At 42.2% G+C, this 23919-nt stretch overlaps 1 protein-coding gene across 2 annotated transcripts in view; it reads left to right on the forward strand.

Annotated features, from left to right (window-relative positions):
• The window catches only part of Klp98A (kinesin-like protein 98A), a 97933-nt gene extending 76229 nt beyond the window's left edge, over positions 1-21704 (forward strand). The window contains exons 4-9 of one of the 2 annotated variants that reach the window (XM_065216468.1): positions 14165-14287; positions 14439-14561; positions 14618-14796; positions 14863-15986; positions 16063-16235; positions 20189-21704. In XM_065216468.1, the coding sequence (XP_065072540.1) occupies positions 14165-14287; positions 14439-14561; positions 14618-14796; positions 14863-15986; positions 16063-16235; positions 20189-20434 (1968 nt within the window). In that variant the 3' untranslated portion in view covers positions 20435-21704. The remainder of the gene's footprint in view (positions 1-14164; positions 14288-14438; positions 14562-14617; positions 14797-14862; positions 15987-16062; positions 16236-20188) is intronic. The other variant, XM_065216469.1, reaches the window with a different exon arrangement.
• The last annotated feature ends 2215 nt before the right edge of the window (positions 21705-23919 follow it).

Below are 23919 nucleotides of genomic sequence, written 5' to 3' on the forward strand. Positions count from 1 at the left end.
AGATCATGGCTATATAGAAGGTTACTGTCATCAGCAAAGCTGTTCAGATAACCAAGTCCTTTTTGTTGGTTGCCATATTAGTTCAGAACTTTCACACTATGCGGCACTCGAGTGCCAATGAAATTCCTGTATAAGCTGTATCTCGAGATCATGGCCATATCGAAGGTTACTGTCTTCAGCAAAGTTCTTCAGATGACCACGGGCTTCCGAATGGTGTCCATATTAGTTCAAAACTCTCACACTATGCGGCGCCAGTTTGCACATGAACTTCCTGTATACGCTGTATCTCGAGATCATGACCATATAGAAGGCTACTGTCATCAGCAAAGTTGTTCAGGTGACCAAGTCCTTTCGGTTGATGGCCATATGGCTTCCGGCATATGCTATGTCTCGAAAACCTGCCTATGTAGGATGTTGTTGTGTGTTTGTATTTTTGGTGATGTGAAGAGGTCGAAAATCGTTATTGGACGCCATCTTGGAATCCAAGATGGTGGCCATCGGTTTTAGAAACACTGCAAAATACCCTACAAAATGGGTATTTCCGGAATGGGGACGACGTGTAAAGGTCAAAAAATTATGCTAGGCACCATTTTGAAATCCAAGATGGCGACAATCTGTTCTATAAAATCTGTCGAATACCTTACAATCCAGCCATTCCATAGCAAAGCGATATAGGGGTGCTCTGAATTTCGTTAAAATTTGTAGTTTTGTTCTTTATTGCCAAATATTAGACTTGTATTTTTTTTTTGTTTTCTCATTAGGGTGATCCAAAAAACCGGTTTTTCGGTGTGGTAAAGTATCAAAAAATCCTCAACATTATTGCACATTTTTCTCTCAAACAAAACAACGATTTTGCCGTTATTCCTACCACGATAGCTTACAGAGTAAATTTTAGTATGACTATAATATTAAAAATAAAGATTTGAACTCCTGGCATCTTGGCAAATCTAATAAACCAAACCAATGATATTATGGGGCTTCACGAATGTTTATCGTAAGTCGAATCATCGCATATCTTGTTGAAGCTGCAGAATTTCAAAATGCTCAAAAAATCTTAGTGAACATCGAACAAGATTTCGATTGACCTGTCGGCCGGACAATTTGGATAGTGATGAATAGTGTTTCCTATTTTTTGCTGAAGAGATTCAGAACCGTCTGAAATGATTCCAAACTTATCTGAAGTGATTCAGTACTTGCGGAAGTGATTGCAATCTTTTATATATTTAATCAATACTTTCCGGAGCAGTTCCGAACTTTACTGAAGTGATTCAGTACCTTCAGAAGTGATTCCGAACTTTTCTGAAATTAAACAGTTCTTTCCGAAATGATTAATGTGATACTCTAAGGAAGCCTTAGCGTGAAACTTCAAAGGCACAAATGTCAGCTTCCACAAAACATACAAATTTGAAATTGCTACTCTCTGTTTGTGGTAGCACAGGCTTCCTTAGAGTATCACCTTAAGTACTTGCGGGAGTTTTTTTTGGAATGATTCAATACTTTCCAAAGTAAATCTAAAATTTCTAAAGCAATTCAGTGCTTTCTTAAGTGATTTCGAACTTTTCTGAAGTGATTCAGTACTTTTTTTAAGTTATTCCAAACTTGTATGAAGCGATTCAGTACTTTTCAAAGTGTTTCTGATTTTTTCTGAAGAGAGTCAGGACCTTCTGAAATGATTCAGTAGTTGCAGAAGTGATTTCAAACTTTTATGAATTGATTAAGGACTTACCGGAGTAATTACGAAATTTTATAAAGTGATTCAGCACCTTCCGATGTGGTTCGGAATTTTTCTCAAGTTATTTAGTTCTTTCTGAAGTGATTCCAAACCTTCTTAAATGATTCAGGGCTTTCCAAAAAAATGCAGTACTTGCAGAAGTGATAGCAAACTTTTTTTTGAATAATTTTAGTTATTCAGTTCTTTCTGAAGTGATTTGAAATTCTTCTTAAATGATTCAGTGCTTTCCAAAGTGCTGCAGTACTTGCGGAAGTGATAACAAACTTTTAAACCTTCCAAAGTGATTCAAACATTTCTAAAGTATTTTCTGAAGTGATTCCTAACTTTTCTCAAATTATTCAGTACTTTCTGAAGTGCTTCCAAACTTGTATGAAGCGATTCAGTTCACTGTTCGAAGTGTTTCCGTTTTTTTCTGAAGAGATTTAGGGCCTTCTGAAATTATTTCAAACTTTTCTGAAGTGATGCAGTCCTTGCAGAAGTGATTTCTAACTTTTATGAATTGATTAAGTATATTCCGGAGTAATTACGAAATTTTATGAAGCGATTCAGTACCTTCCGAAGTGATTCCCCCAAAATTATTCAGTTCTTTCTGAAATGATTCCAAACTCTTCTTAAACAATTCAGTGTTTTCCAAAGTGATGCAGTACTAGCGGAAGTGATAACAAACTTTTTTGGAATAATTCAATAATTTCCAAAGTGAGTCCAAAATTTCTAAAGCAATTCAGTGCTTTTTGAAGTGATTCTAAACTTTTCTGAAGTGATTCGGTACTTCCGGAGTAATAACGAAATTTTATGAAGCGATTCAGTACCTTCCGAAGTGATTCCCAACTTTTCCAAAATTATTCAGTTATTTCTGAAGTGGTTCCAAACTCTTCTTAAATGATTCAGTGCTTTCTTAAGTGATGTAGTAATTGCGGAAGTGATAACAAACTTTTTTGGAATAATTTAATACTTTCCAAAGTGAGTCCAAACTTTCTAAAGTACTTTCCGAAATGATTCCGAACTTTTATGAAGTGATTCAGTACTTTTTAAAGTGATTCCAAACTTGTATGAAGCGATTCAGTACTTTTCGAAGTGTTTCCGATTTTTTTCTGAATATATTAAGGACCTTCTGAAATGATTCCAAACTTTTTTGAAGGGATTCAGTACTTTCTGAAGTAATTCAGTACTTGCAGAAGTGTTTTCAAACTTTTATGAATTGATTTAATACTTTGCGGTGTAATTTAGAAATTGTATGAATTGATTCAGTACCTTCCGAAGTGATTCCGAACTTTTCCGAAGTTATTCAGTTCTTTCTGAAGTGATTCCAAACTCTTTTGAAATGATTCAGTGCTTTCTAAAGTGATTCAGTAATTGCGGAAGTGATAACAAACTTTTTTTAAATAATTCAATACTTTCCAAAGTGATTCCAAAGTTTGTGAAGTACTTTCTAAAGTGATTCCGAACTTTTCTGAAGTGATTAAGTATATTCCGGCTAGTATTCCGGAGTAATAACGAAATTTTATAAAGTGATTCAGTACTTTCAGAAGTGATTCCGAACTTATTCAATTCATTCTGAAGTGATTCCAAACTCTTTTAGTATGATTCAATGCTTTCCAAAGTGATGCAGTACTTCTTTTGGAATAATTCAATACTTTCGAAAGTGATTCCAAAATTTCTACAGTACTTTCTGAAGTGATTCCGAGCTTTTATGAAGTGATTCAGTACTTTCTGAAGTGCTTTCAAACTTGTATGAAGCGATTCAGTACTTTTCGAAGTGTTACCGCTATTTTTTTCTGAAGAGATTCAGGACCTTCTGAAATGATTTCAAACTTTTTGTGAAGCGATTCAGTACTTTCTGCAGTGATTCAGTACTTGCCAAAGTGATTTCAAACTTTTATGAATTGATTATGTACTTTCCGGAGTAATAACGAAATTTTATGAAGTGATTCAGTACCTTCCGAAGTGATTCCGAACTTTTCCAAAGATATTCAGTTCTTTCTGAAGTGATTCCAAACTCTTCTTGAAAAATTCAGTGATTCCAAAGCGATGCAGTACTTGCAGAAGTGATAACAAACTTTTTTGGAATAATTCAATACTTTCCAAGGTGAGTCCAAAATTTCTAAAGTACTTTCTGAAGTGCTTCCAAACATGTATGAAGCGATTCAGTGCACTTTTCGAAGTGTTCCCGTTTTTTTCTGAAGGGATTCAGGACCTTCTGAAATGATGTCAAACTTTTCTGAAGTGATTAAGTATATTCTGAAGTAATTACGAAATTTTATGAAGTGATTCAGCACCTTCCGGAGTGATTCCGAACTTTTCCAAAGTTATTCAGTTCTTTCTGAAATGATTCCAAACTCTTCTCGAATAATTCAGTGCTTCCAAAGCGATGCAGTACTTGCAGAAGTGATAACAAACTTTTTTGGAATAATTCAATACTTTCCAAAGTGATTTAAAAATTCTAAAGTACTTTCTGAAGTGATTCCGAACTTTTCTTTAATGATTCAGTACTTTCTGAAGTGATTTCAAACTTTTATGAATTGAATAAGTACATTCCGGAGTAATTACGAACTGTTATGAATTGATTCAGTACCTTCCAAAGTGATTCCGAACTTTTCCAAAGTTATTCAGTTCTTTCTAAAGTGATTTCAAACTCTTCTTAAATAATTCAGTGCTTTCCAAAGTGATGCTATACTTGCGGAAGTGATTTTAAACTCTTCAGAAAATTTTCTGAAATACCTAATTCCAATCTTTCCCAAAGTTGTTCAGTACTTCCGAAGTGTCTCCGAACAGTGCTAAAGAGATTCAGTACTTACAGAAGTGATTCTAAACTTTGCTGAATCGATTCAACTCTTTCCGAAGTGATTCAAAACTCTTCTGAAGTGAATCAGTGCTTTCCGAAATTATTGACATCATTTCTTAAGTCATTCCAGTATTTTTTTAAATGATCCTGAACACTTCTGAAGTGATTCAGTACTTTCCTGAAGTGATTCAGTACTTGCCTGAAGTTATTCAGTACTTTCCAAAGTGGGTTTACTGATTTGGGTCATGCTAGTGTGTGGTGCAATACTTTTCTAAGCTATTCCGTACTTATGACTGTTAAGGCCCACGCACATTAGATCCGGATCGGACGCGTTGCGGCAAAGTTACAGCTAAATCTATTGTCTAACTGTGAAATTTACGTCAACGCAACGCGAACAGATCTAATGTGGGTGGCCCTTTAGTGTTTTTACGTGATTCTTAACTTTTCAAGTCTGGTTCACTTCATATTCAAGTGATTCCAAGCTTTTCAGTTCGTATTCACCTCATTAAGTGATCCTAAATATACCCTCTTATTCAAAACCTTCCCATGGCCGAGCAGGTAAAATTCCTGGAACTGCTCAATCAAGAATGGCTGCAGGACTCTTTTCCGGAAAAATGGAGGCACAGCCTCACCATTCCGATCCCAAAACCGAACACCTCAGGACACGGAGTCGATAAATTTCGACCAATCTCGCTGACCTGTTGCGCATCTAAACTGATGGAGAGGATGGTGAACCGAAGGCTCATGGATTTTCTGGAAACTGGAAGGTTACTCGATTGCCGACAACATGCCTTCAGACCGGGACATGGGACCAACACCTACTTTGGGACCCTAAGTGAAGCACTTCAGGATGCATTCGCCAAAAATCACCACGTCGAACTGGCCACCCTGGATATATCTAAGGCATACAACCGTGCTTGGATGCCGGGGGTGTTAGAACAGCTCAAGAAATGGGGACTTAAGGGCCAGGTTCTGAAATTTATACAAAACTTTCTGTCACACCGTACCTCCCAAGTTACCCTTGGAAATTGCCACTCAAAGACCTTCAACGAGGAAACCGGGGTACCCCAGGGATCGGTGATTGCGGTTACACTATTTCTCATAAGGATGAACGGTGTCTTCTCGCGGTTGCCGAAAGGAGTCCTTATATTTGTATATGCTGATGATATCGTTCTCATGGTGGTCCGAGCAACAGTCAGAGCATTACGAAGAAAACTTATACAAGCCACCGCCTACGTATCAACCTGGGCTTCGTCAGCTGGATTTCAGCTCTCCGCAAGCAAAAGCGGGTATACACACGTATGCTCGACCAATCACAAGGTCTTGAGCACCAAGATTCTCATCAACGGGAAACCGGTCCCATTCCATAAAACCATTCGAATCCTCGGAGTCTGCTTCGACCGTCACCTCACATTCGACCCGCACTTCAACGAGGTTAAAAGCAGTTGTAAACAGCGAATCAACCTGCTGAAAACTCTGGCTGGGCGCCACCCAAATGCCAACCGGCAGACTCGTCTGAACGTTGCAAAAGCTATCATAAACTCACGCCTAACATACGGGATTGAAGCAACCTACCTCGCAATGCCTCTGCTGGTGGAAAAACTTGCACCTGTCTACCAGCAAGCCTTACGATTATCATCGGGCCTCCTCCCAGGTACTCCTGGAATAGCTGCCTGTATCGAGGGCGGAGTGCTCCCCTTCAACAGGTACATAACCAAAACAATCTGCCATCGAGCCATCAGCCATTGTGAAAACACGTCCGGTAGCAGGAAGGAAGGTTTCCTCCTCGTTGAGGCTAACCAACTCCTCAGAGAATCATCCAACCAAGTACTCCCACCGGTGTCCAGGGTCCACTGGTGTGGAGCCAGGGGTTGGAGCCTGCCAAAAATTCGAACCGACCCTACAATCAAAAATAAGTTTAAAGCAGGTTCCAACCCTTTAGCAGTGGCACAAACGGTCCTAGACCTTCAAAAACGAAAATACGAAGGATACTCAATTAGATACACCGATGGCTCGGTCGCTCAGGGGAAGGTGGGGATCGGGATCTGTGGTCCCAATCTCAGCGAATGTCATCGACTGCCAGACCAGTGTTCGATATTCTCCGCCGAAGCCGCCGCGGCTTTCATCGCTGCCACCACCTCCGATGAACGACCGATAGCCATCTTCACCGACTCCGCCAGCGTGGTTGCTGCCCTTGAGTCCGAAACGAGTAGACACCCCTGGATCCAGGCGATCCAGGAACATGCACCAAATAACACAACATTCGTTTGGATCCCAGGGCACTGTGGTGTTCGGGGGAATGTAGAGGCGGACCATCTCGCAGCCTCTGGTCGGCACATGGCCAAATATACGCGAGAGGTACCAGGACCAGATCTAAAAAAATGGGTAACGAAAATTATCGAGGATTCCTGGAGCCGCGACTGGATAGCAGCTAGAACACCAGCTATTAGAAAATTAAAAGAGAATATTACTAGATGGGGCGATCCATCACTGCACCGAGAGCAGGTCGTGATATCCCGTCTCCGAACTGGTTATACAAACATCTCCCACAACTACAAGGGAGATGGGCGTTTTAGAAGGATATGCGATCTATGCCTCACGCCGCAAACTGTGGAACACTTCATTTGTCATTGTTCAAAGTATGAAGGAGCTAGAACATGCTACGACATTCCTGAGAATATCCGCGATGCTCTAGGTAATGAGCCAACAAGAATAGCGGCCCTGCTCGCCTTTTTACGTGAAGCCGGACTCTTCAACCAGATATAACACTTAAAATCCCTATCATGACCAACCGTAACGAACATGGAAAGCTAAGGAACGAACATATCACCACGACCCGAACGAACACAAACCCTTTATACACCAGACCTAACGCAACGTAAACGGACCAATCGGAATCAGAAACCCCTTAACTGAAACGAGACAGGAACAAAACAAAAAACTCTGTTTAAAAATACTCTGTAAAAATCTGATTTCAGGAGTTCCCATCTGGAACATCCATCCCTACCTTTTTTGAGAGCCTCCCATCTGGAGGTTTAGAGATGAACCAGCCTAAGGCTGAAAGTCTCGTTAATAAAGAAAAAAAAAGTGTCCCTTAATTTGTCAGGTCACTTCACATTCAAGTGGATCTAAACTGTTCAGATCTGCATCACTTCATGCTCAAGTGATTCCAAGCTTTTCCGATCTGATTTACTTCATATTAAAAAAAAATCATATTGAAGCGATTTCACACTTGTCAGATCCGGTACATTTCACATTCTTGCATACACACTAGCGCCATGGAGTGACATGATTCCGAAATTAACTAAGTACTATCAGCTCAGCCATGGCCTTCTGAACAACTTTACTGAAGACTCGAACTTTCTAGGTGGATAGATAACATAATTACAAAAATGCTCAATTTTTCATACACACTAGCGATACGTAGTGACAGCATTTAGAACAATACTGAAGTGTTCTTCTCAAAGAATAAAGAAAGTTTGAGTGCTTCTAACTATACGTTTATTCAGGTTGACATCTACACTTCGAATCACTAATTTTTCCATCTCAGTCGCAGCTGTAGGTTGCTGCGATTACTTGAATGGAACATCGTGATTACTTGGATGGAACATCTCCCTCTTAATTCATCTAGTACTCCTCGAATCTAGCTGGTAAACGAGTCTGCCGGCGTTCCCTTGTTGCTGGCGGAACTGGTACTGGATCTTGCTGTGGTGGATTGTCTGCCTCGCTATTATCCGAAAAATACTCCGCCTCATCACTTCCAAGCTCTTCATCAACTGGACCAAGTTCGTCGGGCACTGCAGCCTGGAACGGATGGTACGTCTAGGCCAAAACCGTCGAAGAATACCGATAACAGACTAGGACGTTGGCTTGGACTAGGATCTGGACCAGATTCGACCGCACGTTGCTTCAGTTGATTGGCATGAGAACGGATGAGCCGCTGATTATCCTCCAGGAAAACGTTGTAGTTGACTTTTCCGACACGCTCGATTACTGTGGCAGCCTGCCATTTCCAGGAATTTGCTTGATGGACTTGAGCATACAGCATCATCCGGAACGAACTGCCTCGAAATCACTCCATGCTTCTTGTTGAAACGCTTGTTTTGCTCATCTGTTTTTCCGGCTGCCCGTAACCTTTCTCCGCTGGAGTGAGGGATCTTGATGCGTGCTGGATTGCCTTCAGATGTCCATTCGAAAATTCATGGAAGATGACTGCACCGATGCCCGTGCTGGAGGCGTCCGCTGCTACGATGATTGGTAACTTCGGGTCATAATGAGTCAGCAACATATCGGACTGCAGGACTTGCTTGAATTGCTCAAAAGACCGTTGGCAATCGGAATTCCACTGCCACCTCGAATCCTTCTTGAGTAATTGGTCGAGAGGATGACGAAGTTCATGGATGTTGCGCACGAATCTGCCGTAGAAATTAACGGCTCCCAGGAACGATCGCACTTCGGAAACATTGGTGGGTGCCGGAATAGAAGCTTCTCTGGATCCGGACGGATGCCGTTTCAATCGACGATATGCCCCAAATATCTGATTTCGGTTTGGAAGAAATGGCACTTTTCCAGCTTGACATGGAACCCATTTTCCCCTAGACGTTGTAGTAGCTTGTCTAGTGACGCCTTGTGTTCCTCCCAGGTTCTTCCGAAGATGATAGCGTCGTCGAGAAACGACCGAACACCAGGAATGTCGGCTATCATGCTGTCAACCACAGTCTTTGGAATGTTCCAGGCGCTGACTTCACCCCTGGAGCGAGCCGGTTGAATTGGAAGAGGCCTCGATGCGTGTTTATGGTGAGGAGCTTCTTCGATTCTTCATCTACTTCCACTTGCAGGTATGCATCGGAAAGGTCGATGATACTGAATATGGTGCTTTCGTTGAGCTGTGTGAAGATCTCCTCCGGGTTAGGTAGAGGATAGTGGTTTGCTTCAAGCGCTTCATTGAGTCCCGTGGAGTAGTTCGCACTGAGAAATCGATCGGCTCGATGATTCCCAGAGACTGAAGACGTGTTAATTCTGCATCCACCAGCGGAATCCTGTTGAACGGAACTGGTCGCTTCGAACAGAAAACTGGTTTGGCGTTAGGTTTGAGGAATAACATTACCTTGGTTTTCTTGCAGTGGCCCAGCGAGTCGTCGAAAACCGCCGGATGCTCGGCTTGCATCCTGTGCTCTAGCTTCGGCGAAACATGGTCTGGATACAGCAGAAACTTGATTGCAGAGAGTATCGAACGGAACCGACCACAGGTTGAACATGTCGAACCAATCAATACCCATTACGTTGAGATCTGGTGATGACGTTACGAAACACTGACCACGCTTGACCAGGGAATTCTCCGATGAGAGCGAGTGGTCCACCAGATGCGTTGGAGGCTTCGATCGATGATGGAGCTAGCTTTGGTCGTCTCAGTTGCTGCCAAGTTTTCTTGGAAATCACCGTGATATCACTTGCAGAGTCCAGTTGTAGCGAAGTCATGACACCGTTGATGTTGATGGTCACATACTTGCGTTTCCGGTTGCTGTTTGCGATGTGCTTCACGAAAATTCCCTTGGCTTGAGATCTGGGACCGGCCTTCTTCTGGAACTGCTTCTTCTCTCGAGGTTGAGTTGAAGAGTCGCTTGAAGACTTCCTGATGCAGCTACAGTAGCCTTCTTTATGACCGATGCGGTTACATACCTTGCAGAGATGATCAGAAAATGGACAGTCACGGACGTAGTGCATCTGACCACACTGCCAGCATGGAGTACGAGGAGTGGACTTGCTTTCCGTTTTCAGTGGACGATGCTGGTTTCCGGGTTTCTTCTCCGAAATGCTATGGACCGAATTCTTCGAATTTGATGGATGTTCGATCATCGTAGTGTCCGACTTCACAGCAAAAAAATAATTTTGATATCACGTCAAAGTGGATGCACTACAATCATGTCGAAAATATGGTGTAATATTACTTGCTAAAAAGGACAAAATTATCATTAATACAATGCATGAACTGACATTACGCTGCTTTTACTGCATTTGTTTATTTATGTGGTCATAAAAATTACATGAAATTTTCGACATGATTGTAGTGCATCCACTTTGATGTGATATCAAAATTATTTTTTTGCTGTGTTGATGTTGATGAGCCGCTGGAACTCGTCGATCCGAGTTTGAATTGTCACCGGAGCATCAGCCGTTTCACCTTCAATTTGGGATAGAAGCCTTGCTCGAATGTCCGCGTAGCGTGGTGCTTTGAGACCACAGACGAAAATCAAGCACTTGAAGTGATCAATCTTCAAATTCTGGAACTCGAACCCTTCACATGCCCTGTTGACTTTTCCGCCATAGGTGATTATGTCGTCGGCCTCGGACTTGAGTAGCTGCATGCACTGGTAGCGTTCGTGGAATACGGAGGTCGGTCTGCCGAAGATCTTTGTGAGTGTCTTAACGGTATCGGCAAACGTGACGTCCTTTGGTAGTTTCGGAAGGATGTAGTTGACGTAGCGACTGTGAGAGGACGTGTCCAACTTCCGGAGCAGAAGCCTAACTTTTGCTGCGTCGTCCAGACTTCGTGCGTCGCTTTCAAACAAATCCGAGTAACGGGCAAACCATTTTTCGAATGTGGTGCCGTTCTCCGGATCGAAGCAGATCTCGCTGATGTTCGTCGACAGGGATTCCAAAACTTGCTCTGGGTTCGTTGCTTGTGGAACGGCCAACCGCTGGAGAAGCTGCAAAATCGCTGCTTGGAGTTCTTCGTTTGTCGCCGCCATCCTTCCTCGGTTCGATTCTGGAATTTCTTGAACTTGTGAGCTTCGAGAAAAATCCTCGTCGCCAACTGAAGTGTTCTTCTCAAAGAATAAAGAAAGTTTGAGTGCTTCTAACTATACGTTTATTCAGGTTGACATCTACACTTCGAATCACAAATTTTTCCATCTCGGTCGCTGCGATTACTTGAATGGAACATAGTGATTACTTGGATGGAACAAATACTAATCATCTTCCGGAGGCCCTTGGTCTTCTAAACAAATTTGCTCAAAACTCAAACTTTCTATCAGGTCGGAATCACGAGATAAAATAATTTCAAAAATGCTCAATTTTGCATGCCCAGTAGCGCCACGTAGTGTTAGAATTTCGAACCAAGCTGAAATACCTTCTGAACGCCCTTGTCCCTTTTCTGAAGACTCGAACTTACTAGGTGGTCGGAATCGCAGGATAAAACAATCTAAAAAATGCTCATAGTGAGAGAATTCCGAGCTATACCGACCATCTTCCGGACGCCCTTGGTCTTCTGAACAACTTTGCTGAAGACTCGAACATTTTAAGTCGACGCGAACACGAGATAAAATAAATCCAAAAATGCTAAATTTTACATGCACACTAGCGTCACGTAGTTTCAGAATTCCGAACCAAACTGTCCACTTTCATACCTAACGTCCACGATATTAGGCCAGCAACAATTTCAATTCCAGTTCCAATTATGTTGGGTACTATTGAGGCCATTACCACTACTGTGTTGTCTGACTTATAGCGAATATACGTTGCATACGAGTACCCTGAATACAACGTATAGTTCGTCTGTCTGTCTGTCTGTCTGTCTGTCTGTCTGTCTGTCTGTCTGTCTGTCTGTCTGTCTGTCTGTCTGTCTGTCTGTCTGTCTGTCTGTCTGTCTGTCTGTCTGTCTGTCTGTCTGTCTGTCTGTCTGTCTGTCTGTCTGTCTGTCTGTCTGTCTGTCTGTCTGTCTGTCTGTCTGTCTGTCTGTCTGTCTGTCTGTCTGTCTGTCTGTCTGTCTGTCTGTCTGTCTGTCTGTCTGTCTGTCTGTCTGTCTGTCTGTCTGTCTGTCTGTCTGTCTGTCTGTCTGTCTGTCTGTCTGTCTGTCTGTCTGTCTGTCTGTCTGTCTGTCTGTCTGTCTGTCTGTCTGTCTGTCTGTCTGTCTGTCTGTCTGTCTGTCTGTCTGTCTGTCTGTCTGTCTGTCTGTCTGTCTGTCTGTCTGTCTGTCTGTCTGTCTGTCTGTCTGTCTGTCTGTCTGTCTGTCTGTCTGTCTGTCTGTCTGTCTGTCTGTCTGTCTGTCTGTCTGTCTGTCTGTCTGTCTGTCTGTCTGTCTGTCTGTCTGTCTGTCTGTCTGTCTGTCTGTCTGTCTGTCTGTCTGTCTGTCTGTCTGTCTGTCTGTCTGTCTGTCTGTCTGTCTGTCTGTCTGTCTGTCTGTCTGTCTGTCTGTCTGTCTGTCTGTCTGTCTGTCTGTCTGTCTGTCTGTCTGTCTGTCTGTCTGTCTGTCTGTCTGTCTGTCTGTCTGTCTGTCTGTCTGTCTGTCTGTCTGTCTGTCTGTCTGTCTGTCTGTCTGTCTGTCTGTCTGTCTGTCTGTCTGTCTGTCTGTCTGTCTGTCTGTCTGTCTGTCTGTCTGTCTGTCTGTCTGTCTGTCTGTCTGTCTGTCTGTCTGTCTGTCTGTCTGTCTGTCTGTCTGTCTGTCTGTCTGTCTGTCTGTCTGTCTGTCTGTCTGTCTGTCTGTCTGTCTGTCTGTCTGTCTGTCTGTCTGTCTGTCTGTCTGTCTGTCTGTCTGTCTGTCTGTCTGTCTGTCTGTCTGTCTGTCTGTCTGTCTGTCTGTCTGTCTGTCTGTCTGTCTGTCTGTCTGTCTGTCTGTCTGTCTGTCTGTCTGTCTGTCTGTCTGTCTGTCTGTCTGTCTGTCTGTCTGTCTGTCTGTCTGTCTGTCTGTCTGTCTGTCTGTCTGTCTGTCTGTCTGTCTGTCTGCATAACTCGAGAACTAATCAAGCAAATGCAACCAAATTAGGCATGTGGGGGTATAAGGAGATAATAATAGGAGGTAGCCCCTTAGATAATAGGGGGGGGGGGCAAGACCGGGCACACTCAGCTAGTTGTCTTATAAATATTGCGTGTCGGTTAAGATTTCACAGTTTTACGAGAGGTTGAAATCCGGGTCAATATGACCCTAATGTCTTATGTGTTACTTTTTCTTAATATCCGAGGAAGGGTAAAGACTCAGTTTTGAAAATCTAAAATATTGAACAACCTCCGATCTCATATTCGAAAAGTAGCGGTGAAGATATGTGAATTCATTTCGTCGATCTCGTTGAAGATTTTTTCAATATACACCTGGCATCCCTGGCGTCATCCGCCGCTCATTGTGAAATGCTCCGAACAAATTTGATTGCAAAGTTTCCCACCCCTGGTTGTGTATTCGTCCATTTGTCTATGCGTTGCTTCCAGCTTCGCACAAGCGCAGCGCTCCGGTATCTGTCGCTTGCATTCTAGCAAAGTTGCCAGTCTTCTTCATATATTGTCTTCGGGGGAAGGGCGCAGTTCTTTCCGTCACGATAAATTTGCATTCTGAACGACTTCAGTAAGCTCCAAACTGCCGATAATCGTATGACTGTCCCACATGGATAGGAAACCCAGTAACGAATGGGACTGCCATGCGATTATGGGCAGTAAAGTAGTCCCAAATTGGATTACAATCAGCTTTCATATGTCCTGCAGCAGTAGGCCACTCTTAGTTATTGATTCGCATTTTGGTTATGTCGCATTATTTTTCATTCATTTTATACCACATGTATCACCGTTTTACGTTTTCTTCTGTTTTGTTTTTCTTTTCCACATAATCTTCCGTTTTGCTGCGCGCACCTTTTCCTGCCCTTTTCACGTACGTTCCGCAAAAACAGGTGGACATTGTAGTTAGACAGCTATCGACCCTGCAAACGCAGCTCGACACGAAGAAGCGCGATTTCTACGAGTACGTTGCGAAAGAACTGCAGGAGCTGCAGGACTGCGGCAAGTTGGACGAGGTAGTTGCTTGTTCTTTTTTTCCTGCTAATTTAGTTTTCTAGTTTAGTTCTAGTTCAGTTTCAGTTTTGGGTCTGTTGTTGAAAGTATGGTCTTCAAAAAATAGTTGTAATTTGAAAATTCACATGCTCATTTTTTTCCTCCGGAAAATAGGCCAGCATAGAGCTGATCCAGAAGGCTCCCCAGACGGAGGACTATTCGGAGATATTGCTCATCATTTCCAAATCGTTGGACAACTATTCCGCACAATACATCCGGGAGTACATCCGGAGGAATGTGAGTTTAACATGAGTTAACCAAATTTGTTTCCTAACTGATTTTGGTTGTTTCAGCGAGAGGAGCTGGTCAAATACGAACGCGAGCTCGGCGAGAAGGAATCCCTGCTGGAGCAGAGCACCCGCAAGATCGCCGACCTAGACCAAAAGATAGACGATCTGGAACGGCAGAATCAGGAACTGCTGCAGCAGCGAACGCAGCTAGAGATGGAGGATATGCAGAAGAAGAAACAATCGTAAGTAGATCCAAAGATGCTTCCGAAGAAGATGTTTTTGAAATCGACGTCTCTCTTTCTTTCCAGCATGACCCTGAACCTGACCCGAACGACCGATTCGAACGCTCAAACGGACCCGAACGCGAGCGGAAACCCGGAGGAACTTGCTCTCCGGGTGGCGAACGGCGATGCAGCAGCGTCCCGCACCCTGGAAACCTGCGACACCTTCCACACGGCCAATTCGGACTGTTCGTTCGTATCGGCCCTGAATACCCCGGTGCTGGAGGCCCTCAATCAGCAGCTGATCCCGACGCCCAGTTCGACCGAGGGAACGGAATCCGGTGCCGATCACGAATCCGACTACTACGAGGAAGCCGGCCATGTGCAAGGCATGAGCGACAGTGGCGTTAGCTTCGAGACGAACAAGATCGGGGACGGCAAGCTGAACGGAGGCAAGCTCCTGTTCCAATCGGATGACCATTGCTTACTACTGACTTCGTCGACTCCGAATCCGAAGTATGCCAACAAGACGCTGATCGTCAACGGCACCGCTATAGAAATAAGTCGCGGTGGGGAATTGGCGCATGGTTCAACCAGCGATGAGTCGGATGAGAATTCGGATCATGGCGGCAAGGGAGGAAGCAGCAACCGGAGCAATCGATTGGCAGTCGGTAATAAGAGCAGTGTGCGGACGGAGATTTTCGATATCCGACACGGGATTCATCCGCTCCGGCTGAATAGTCGGAGTGGCGGAGAGGATGAAGGTGACGACGAAGAAGACGAGAGGCACTCGCACGCGTCTTCGATGGACAACAGCTCGATAACCTCGTCGACGGCGAATTTGATTCTCTGCGAGATGAACCTGCTGCGGGAGAGCATAGCGACGAAGAAGGCAGAAATCATGAAAATCCTGGAGACCAATGAGGACAAGTCGAACCTGGATGGCAAGATCAGTGAACTGCAGGACCTGCAGAAGAGGATCGTGCAGCTGGAGATTAAGGTTCAGGATGTGGAGAAGAGTTGCCTGTCGGACGAGGGCGGAATCGATTCGATCCGGGATCTGCCGGGCAGTTTCACCGACAGTGACGACAGTCGGATAAACTCGTGCATCTATCCGGAGTACTTGCGGCACCGGAACCAGACCAGTATTTATGCGCCGAGCGTGACGCGCTCGCTGCCGTCGTTCGAGAGTGCGTCGATCGAGCGGATGCGTAAGTAGTAACGACGAACCGCTAGTGGGTGTTTGATTGAGAATGCCTTTTTTTTTGTTTGTTTGTTTTGCAACAGGTTCGGAGCATCTGATCAATATTCCTACGTACATCATCCGAGGAGCCGGCAAGCAGACCCACTACGAATACGAAGTCAAGCTCAACCTGCCCGACGATAGGTGGACGCTGCTTAGGCGGTACAGTCGGTTCCGGGAGCTGCACCTCAGGATGAAGAAGATTTATGGCGATAAGGTAGGTTTTGATGGCTGTGTTGGGAATAGTTTGCTACTCGATTTTAATGGCTGTGCTAGGGGAGGGTGGACTTTGAAAATATTCCAGATGCTTCCCTCTGACGTCTGTGCTAGGAATGTTAAGAATAACTTGAGGCCTCACCGATACAATTTGTGTGTGAGCCTGAAGTAGGAATTATTGCGACAGGATTTTTAAAGTTGTTTAGAGATGAACTAGCCTAAGGCTAAAAATCTCTTAAATAAAGATTAAAAAAAAAAATAATGTTGTAAGTCATTAAATACCCGATTCAATCGCGATTAAGGTCTTATTTACGGAGATAAATGGGTAGAAAGATTTGGGAAACCTAAATTATGATTTAGGCAAAATTACCCGAGAAATTTCGAACGTCTAAACACTTCTCAAATCGTGATTAAAGCCATATTTAGGGAGATAAAAGGGTTTACAAAGCTCTGTAAGCTTACCTGAGCTTCTCTGAACTTCTGAATAGTCCGTCAACTTTTGTGAAGTTCGATTTTTCCATAGTTCATATAAAATTTCCCAAACTTCTAGGAAGTTCATTGGGTTTCAACCAAGTTTTCTGAACTTGTACGACTTCCCTATAATTTATACAATATTTTCTGAATATCTACAAAATTCCTTTAACTTCTAGGAAAATATTCCTCAATTTCTACGAAGTTTTAAGTTCCATATTTTACCCAAGCTCTCTTAATTCAATCAAGATCTCAGAACATCTGTGAACTTCTTCAAACTTCAGAAAATACCCGGAAGCTATTCTAAGAATATTCCTGAATATCTGGGAAGTTTCTTGAAATTAAATGAAGTTTCCAAATCTTCTAGAATATTCATTGAGCTCTTTTTTTTAAGTAAGATCTCTGACGAACTGCTTCGAAGACTCCCTAAACTGATACGAAGATAACTAACGTTCTAAGAAATTTGCTGAACTTTAACGATTTTGTTTAGCTTTTCCGAAATTTCCTGAACTTCTACGAAGTTTGCAGAGCTTCTACAAAGTTTGCCAAACTTCTACGAAGTTTTCTGATTTTTATAATATTCCCTACTCGTCTATGAAGTTTAACGTAGTTCCTCAAATTGCTTCCCAAGTAATACTGCAAGATTCATCGAGATCTCAAAGCATTCAACAAACATTCAACAGAACTCTCATAAAACCAAAATTGTCACTTGGGTATGCAATTCGCTAAAGTTCTACAAAGTTCGCTGAACTAATACGAAGATCGCTGTGCATCTTAATAGTTTGCTGCTCTTCTACGTTTCTCGTTAAATTTCTTCAAAGCTCTCTGACGTTCTATGAAGTTTTCTGAACATGTACGGTAGTCCTTAAAATATTTCTCAATTTCAACGAATTTCTCTAATTTTATTCAAAATTCACTATTTTTTCCAAAGTTTGCTGAATTTATACAAATTTAAATGAATTTCTCCGAAATTATCTGAAGCTCTACAATGTTTCCAGAATTTATATGAAGTTTCATGAATTTCTTTGAACTTTACTGATCTTCTCCAAAGTTCGCAGTAGCTTAAAGAAAAGTCCCGGATGTCAACGAATTTCTCTGAATTTCTGGAAAATTCACAATTTTTTCTCCAAAATTCGTTAAATTTCTATAAAGTTCTCTGAATTTCTACGAAGTTTTCAGAATTTATATGAAATTTCCTGAATTTCTTTGAAGCTTCCTGATCTTCTCCAAAGTTCGCAGGAGCATAATGAAAAATCCCTGGACGTCAACAAAATTCTCGGAATTTCTATAAAATATACTATTTTTAAAGTTCTCTAAATTTCTACAACGCTCCCTGAACTTCTACGCAGTTTCCAGAATTTATATGAACTTTCATGAATTAATACGAAGCTTCCTAAACTTCTACGAAGTTCTCTGAAATTTGAATAAAAAACCCCTAGATGTCAACGAATTTCTCTGAATTATTACAAAATTCACTATTTTTTAAAGTTCTCTGAATTTCTACAAAGTTCCCTGAATTTCTACGAAGTTTCCAGACTTTTTATGTAATTTCCAGAATTTCTTTGAAGCTTCCTGATCTTCTCCAAAGTTCGCAGTAGCTTAAAGAAAAATCCCTGGATGTCAACGAATTTCTCTGAATTTCTACAAAATTCACTATTTTATTCTAAAGTTCTCTGAATTTCTGCAAGGATCTCCGAATGTCTACGAAGTTTCCAGAATTTATATGAAATTTCCTGAATTTCTTTGAAGCTTCCTGATTTTCCTCAAAGTTTGCAGTAGCTTAAAGAAAAATCCCTGGACTTCAACAAATTTCTCTGCATTTCTACAAAATATATTATTTTTTTTTTCTAAAGTTCTCTAAATTTTTACAAAGCTCCCTGAACTTCTACAGAGTTTCCAGAATTTATATGAAGTTTCCTGAATTCATACGAAGCTTCCTAAACTTCTACGAAGTTCTCTGAAATTTAAAGAAAAAACCCCTAGATGTCAACGAATTTCTCTGAATTATTACAAAATTCACTATTTTTTAAAGTTCTCTGAATTTCTACAAAATTCCCTGAATTTCTACGAAGTTTCCAGAATTTATATGAAATTTCCTGAATTTTTTTGAAGCTTCCTGATCTTCTCCAAAGTTCAAAGTAGCTTAAAGAAAAATCTCTGGATGTCAACGAATTTCTCTGAATTTCTACAAACGTCACAATTTTTTTTAAAGTTCTCTGAATTTCTACAAGGATCTCTGAATTCCTACGAAGTTTCCAGAATTTATATGAAGTTTCCTGAATTTCTTAGAAGCTTCCTGACCTTCTCCAAAGTTCGCAGGAACATAAAGAAAAATTCATGTTCCTGAATTTCTTAGAAGCTTCCTGACCTTCTCCAAAGTTCGCAGGAACATAAAGAAAAATTCATGGATGTCAACGAATTTCTCTGAATTTCTACAAAATTCACTATTTTTTCTAAAGTTCTCTGAATTTCTACGAAGTTTTCAAAATTTATATGAAATTTCCTGAATTTCCTTGATGCTTCCTGATTTTCTCCAAAGTTCGCAGTAGCTTAAAGAAAAATCCCTGGATGTCAACGAATTTCTCTGAATTTCTACAAAATTCACTATTTTTTTCTAAAGTTCTCTGAATTTATACAAGGATCTCTGAATTTCTACGAAGTCTCCAGAATTCATATGAAATTTCCTGAATTTCTTTGGAGCTTCCTGATGTTCTACAAAGTTCGCAGTAGCTTAAAGAAAAATTCCTGGATGCCAACGAATTTCTCTGAATTTCTACAAGATTCACTATTTTTTCTAAAGTTCTCTGAATTTCTACGAAGTTTCCAGAATTTATATGAAATTTCCTGAATTTTTTTGAAGCTTCCTGATCTTCTCCAAAGTTCAAAGTAGCTTAAAGAAAAATCTCTGGATGTCAGCGGATTTCTCTGAATTTCTACAAACGTCACATTTTTTTTTCTAAAGTTCTCTGAATTTATACAAGGATCTCTGAATTTCTACGAAGTCTCCAGAATTCATATGAAATTTCCTGAATTTCTAAGAAACTTCCTGGACTTCTACAAGTTCCCTGATATTTAAAAAAAAACCCCCGGATGTCAACGAATTTCTCTGAATTTCTACCAAATTCTCTTTTTTTTTCCGAAATTCACTGAATTTCTACAAAGTTCGCGGAATTTCTGCGAAGTCACCCGAAGCTCTTCGAAGTTTCCAGAATTTATATGAAGTTTCCTGAATTTCTACAAAGCTTCCTGAACTTCTACGAAGTTCCCGGTATCGGTGAAGATACGTGAAGACGTTTTGGTCATCTCGTTGAAGATTTTGTTTCTAAATACACCTGTCATCCCTGTTTACTACTGTAATTCTCGAGGTCATTCACATTTCCTCCTGCAACCCAGCTCCAGGGTAACCCCCCTGGATTCTCTGAACAAAACTGCTACTCCTCAAAAATAAGCTTGACTAACACCAACATTCACCATTCCGTACAGGTCGCCACCATCCCGTTCCCGCGGCGCGAGCTCTTCTCATCCAACACGGAATCGGTGGCGAAAACCCGCCGCCGGCAGTTGGAAATCTACCTCCGCCGGTTGTTGGTCGTCTGTTCGAAGATTCCGCACAGTCCGATCTACGAGGGCGAAGGACGCCCCGGTCTGACCAAGGCCACCCTCATCGAGCTGCATTCGGGCTTCTTCAAGAAGGGCCTGTTCGAGACGGGCAAACACGGAACCGGCTAGAGAGGAGGTAAGAGTTGTCGTTGGGCGTTTGGGCTTTCCTTTTTTTTCTCTCGTCGTAGGGTTTTGTTTTTGGTTTTGAGGAAAGGGTGTGTTTTTTTTAGAAAAGGTAAGCGCCAACCAAGAAATGTAAGGCTGATTTTTTAAACATGAGGAACAGTGTAATTAGTAGCTAGTAGTTCTCGGAAGATTCGTTTCCCGTTATCAGATTTTATTTATTGTATAAAGAAAACAAAAAAATGTTTGCTAGGATTAAGCAATAGGAGGAAGGATGGCAAGCAGCAGCAGCAGCAGGAATATCGACGACAATAAACCCCGCGTTTTGATGAAGAGAAGATCCCTGAGTAGCAGGAATACACCATAAAGCAACTCAATTGACAACAACAGCAACTCAATTGAAAACAACAGCAACAATCTCTTGTTCGATTTCAACTGCATTTTGGTTGACAGAGATTGACCCCCCCCCCCCCCCCAACCGCATTCTTTCAGTGGATTTGTGAATCAAATTCACATGTCTAAAACATCGTCACGGTTAAAAACGGGCTTGATCCAGTTTTGGTCGGAACTCAAAACCGCGAATTCAAAGCCTAGTGATCAATTAACTCAAAGCTAACAAAGCATCATTTAGAGACAAATTATATTTACGACGGATAAGTCAATTTTTCATATATTCGTTCGTGTACTGAGTAGTCGTTAGTTATCATCCCCCCCCCTCCCACACACAATTGCCTTGACTCTCACACACACACCCATATGGATGTTTTTTGCGTGACCATTGTGATCATTTAGACACCTAACACACATATTTAGGAAACAGCTGTGATTTTCCATTGCCCCCATTGTCCCTCATATCACTAAATTTTCTGTTTCGGAACGATTGTCGACGTGTCGAGAGAAGGACCCGAGGGTAATCCATGAATTTGCGCATACAAAGACCTGAGAGACATATAGAAATTAGGTAAATATACGAGTTTAATCAAAACTAGTTACTGTTTAGAGCTAAACTGCAGAAGATAAATCGAATCCGCGTTATATAGTTACTAAAGTGAACAACAAGACCCCCAAAAACACAATGATGTATTCTAGTTGGTAGGTGAAGAATGTAAAACAGAGCTTGTTCCAGACACAGGCAAACCCGTTAGTTAGTGTATTTGTAAGTGTTGACAACCGTTATTCTTCGAAAAAGGTAGCGACAAATATAATAGTAACGAAAAATGACAGGTACTAAACAATGTAACAACCAATGGTCGTCTAACAATTAAACAAAAGAAAATCTTACTATTAGCTAGAAAAAAAAAGAAACCCCTTGGGGGAAACTAGCGAATTTGATGTTGAAATCAAATGAATCGTCAAAATAGTAGGAACACTCACATTTCATTCAAACAAGATATAACTCCAATTCAAACGGCGATTGCAATAAGAGTTTCATGTTGTACAACAACAACAACATCAACACAACAGTAATATAGTTTCTCGATGATTCAGTGATGGAGTTGGTTGTTGGTTTTTGTTGGCTAAAACTGTCCGAACAACCCCCTCTGTATGCAGCAAAAGTGTTTGCAAAATATTTAGGTTAGAATGTCGCATGATTTTGGCTTTCGGCACGCGACCGAACGGGTCGTTTTCTGTTCTTTTTTTTTTTCGTTTAGTTTGATTGGTTGCCTGGGCGAGAACCGATTGGTGAGTTGTGGTTCGTGCCATCAGCATTTCTGATGATGGATCTCGCCATTTGCCTCTTCGAAGGTTCGAGCTAACAGTCTGAGTGGATGCCTGTGAAAGATGCGACTGGTCAGTTGCTTACCGATCCCACTGACCAGCTGAAATGTTGGTTTGAACACTTCGAACAACTTCTTCAAGTTTCGACATGCCAGTGACAAGGCCTATACCAACAGCAGCGTTTGACAGTTGGCAGCATGTCCCGCGCTAAAATCATTTATTTTGCTGTGCTGGGCCCGCTGTCACCGTATAACATGTTGCCTACGCGCCTACCACTGGGCTGAGTTTCGACAATCAACCAGCCAGCAACATTTTGTCGATGATCGTAGTAAGCCGCGCTTGACGGGCGGTAGCTGACGCGCTTATTTTTGTTGCGTGTTTTTCTTACGTGGATTTGGAACTTTTTGCATTACACATCTTGGCGTATTCTGCGCGGCGTGTGAGGTGAGGTGACAGTGAAGTGATGGTAAAATGACAATTGTCACTTCACCATCACTTCACTGTCACCTCACCTCACACGCCGCGCAGAATAGGCCTAATCATTTGTTGGTGCTGTAATTGAGTTATAAGTGATCATGAAATTGTGCTATAGTGGATTGCCTCCTGGGAGGCCGGTTCTCCGAGTTCGGATGGCACACTTTCGGCGTGTAGTTCTATCGAAAGTCTCGTCACCGTGGCCGAGTTTGAAACCTGTTGGCGAATTAGTCCGGGAAATTGTTGATAATGTGTCCATCGCGAATTTCGGTGGTGATTCGGTGGCCGACGTAGCCGTGAACCAGCAAGTTTTTCGCTTGCAGGAGTGCTCGGCTGCTGGTCCCTCACCGATGTCGGAGATTGCGAGCAATCTGAAGGATGCCTCGCTGGATACGCCCAAGACTGGACGGGTGGTAGCTGGTGACCACGAACGGTTCCTGGGGAAAGCACTAGACGCGAACCTCTTCCCAAATGACAATGGCAATGCAAGAACATTTGTTTTCGTTAAAGGAAGTATTACGGTAGGGGTATAAGGTAATTGCTATTAGATATTTTTGCAAATAGTGACACATAGCGGACATGAAGATCCAGTGGTTCTATGCGCTCTGTACATTCCAGCTGATCGAGTCCGCGACAATGAACTCATCGATACTCACTGTCGGTCAGTTTTCACAGTTATCGAATGTGCCACTCCAGTTGATGAGATATTCATTTTTGGTGACTTCAATCTGCCTGGCGTTTCGTGGAGTCCATCTCATAGCGGATTCCTGTACCCAGATCCTGATAGCTCTACATTTCACGCAGGAGCTATTAGCCTTCTCGACAACTACAGCGCAGCGACGCTTTCTCAAATTAACCATGTAGTTAACGAAAATAATCGTAGTTTGGACCTCTGCTTCGTGAGCACACAGGACAGGGCTCCATAAATTTCCTCTGCTCCTTGTTACTAACTAAGCTAGTTCCCTCCTCTTATTGTCACTGTTGAGGACAAACTCGTGCGCAGTGTTGGAAAAGTTCGCGATATTTAACGAAGTTCACCATGGGAAAAGATCGCGAGTCATAGTGAGTTATCGCGAACTTTTCTATCACTGCTCGTACGTGATTTCGACGACTATCCTGCTCCGGTTTCTTATGATTTCCGTAAAGCTGACCACCGTAGCATCATAGATGTATTGTCTAGCATGGTATGGGAGAACATCCTTGATCCAGATGACGTTGAGGCTGCAGCGCAAACCTTTTCACATGTCTTGGCATATGTCATTGACAGACACGTCCCGAAAAGAACTCACCACAAAGTG

This window comes from Ochlerotatus camptorhynchus, unplaced genomic scaffold (assembly GCF_037179485.1).
Source record: "Ochlerotatus camptorhynchus isolate MF236.1 unplaced genomic scaffold, CSIRO-AGI_Acam_v1.1 ptg000063l, whole genome shotgun sequence".
Taxonomy (NCBI): Eukaryota; Metazoa; Arthropoda; class Insecta; order Diptera; family Culicidae; genus Ochlerotatus; species Ochlerotatus camptorhynchus.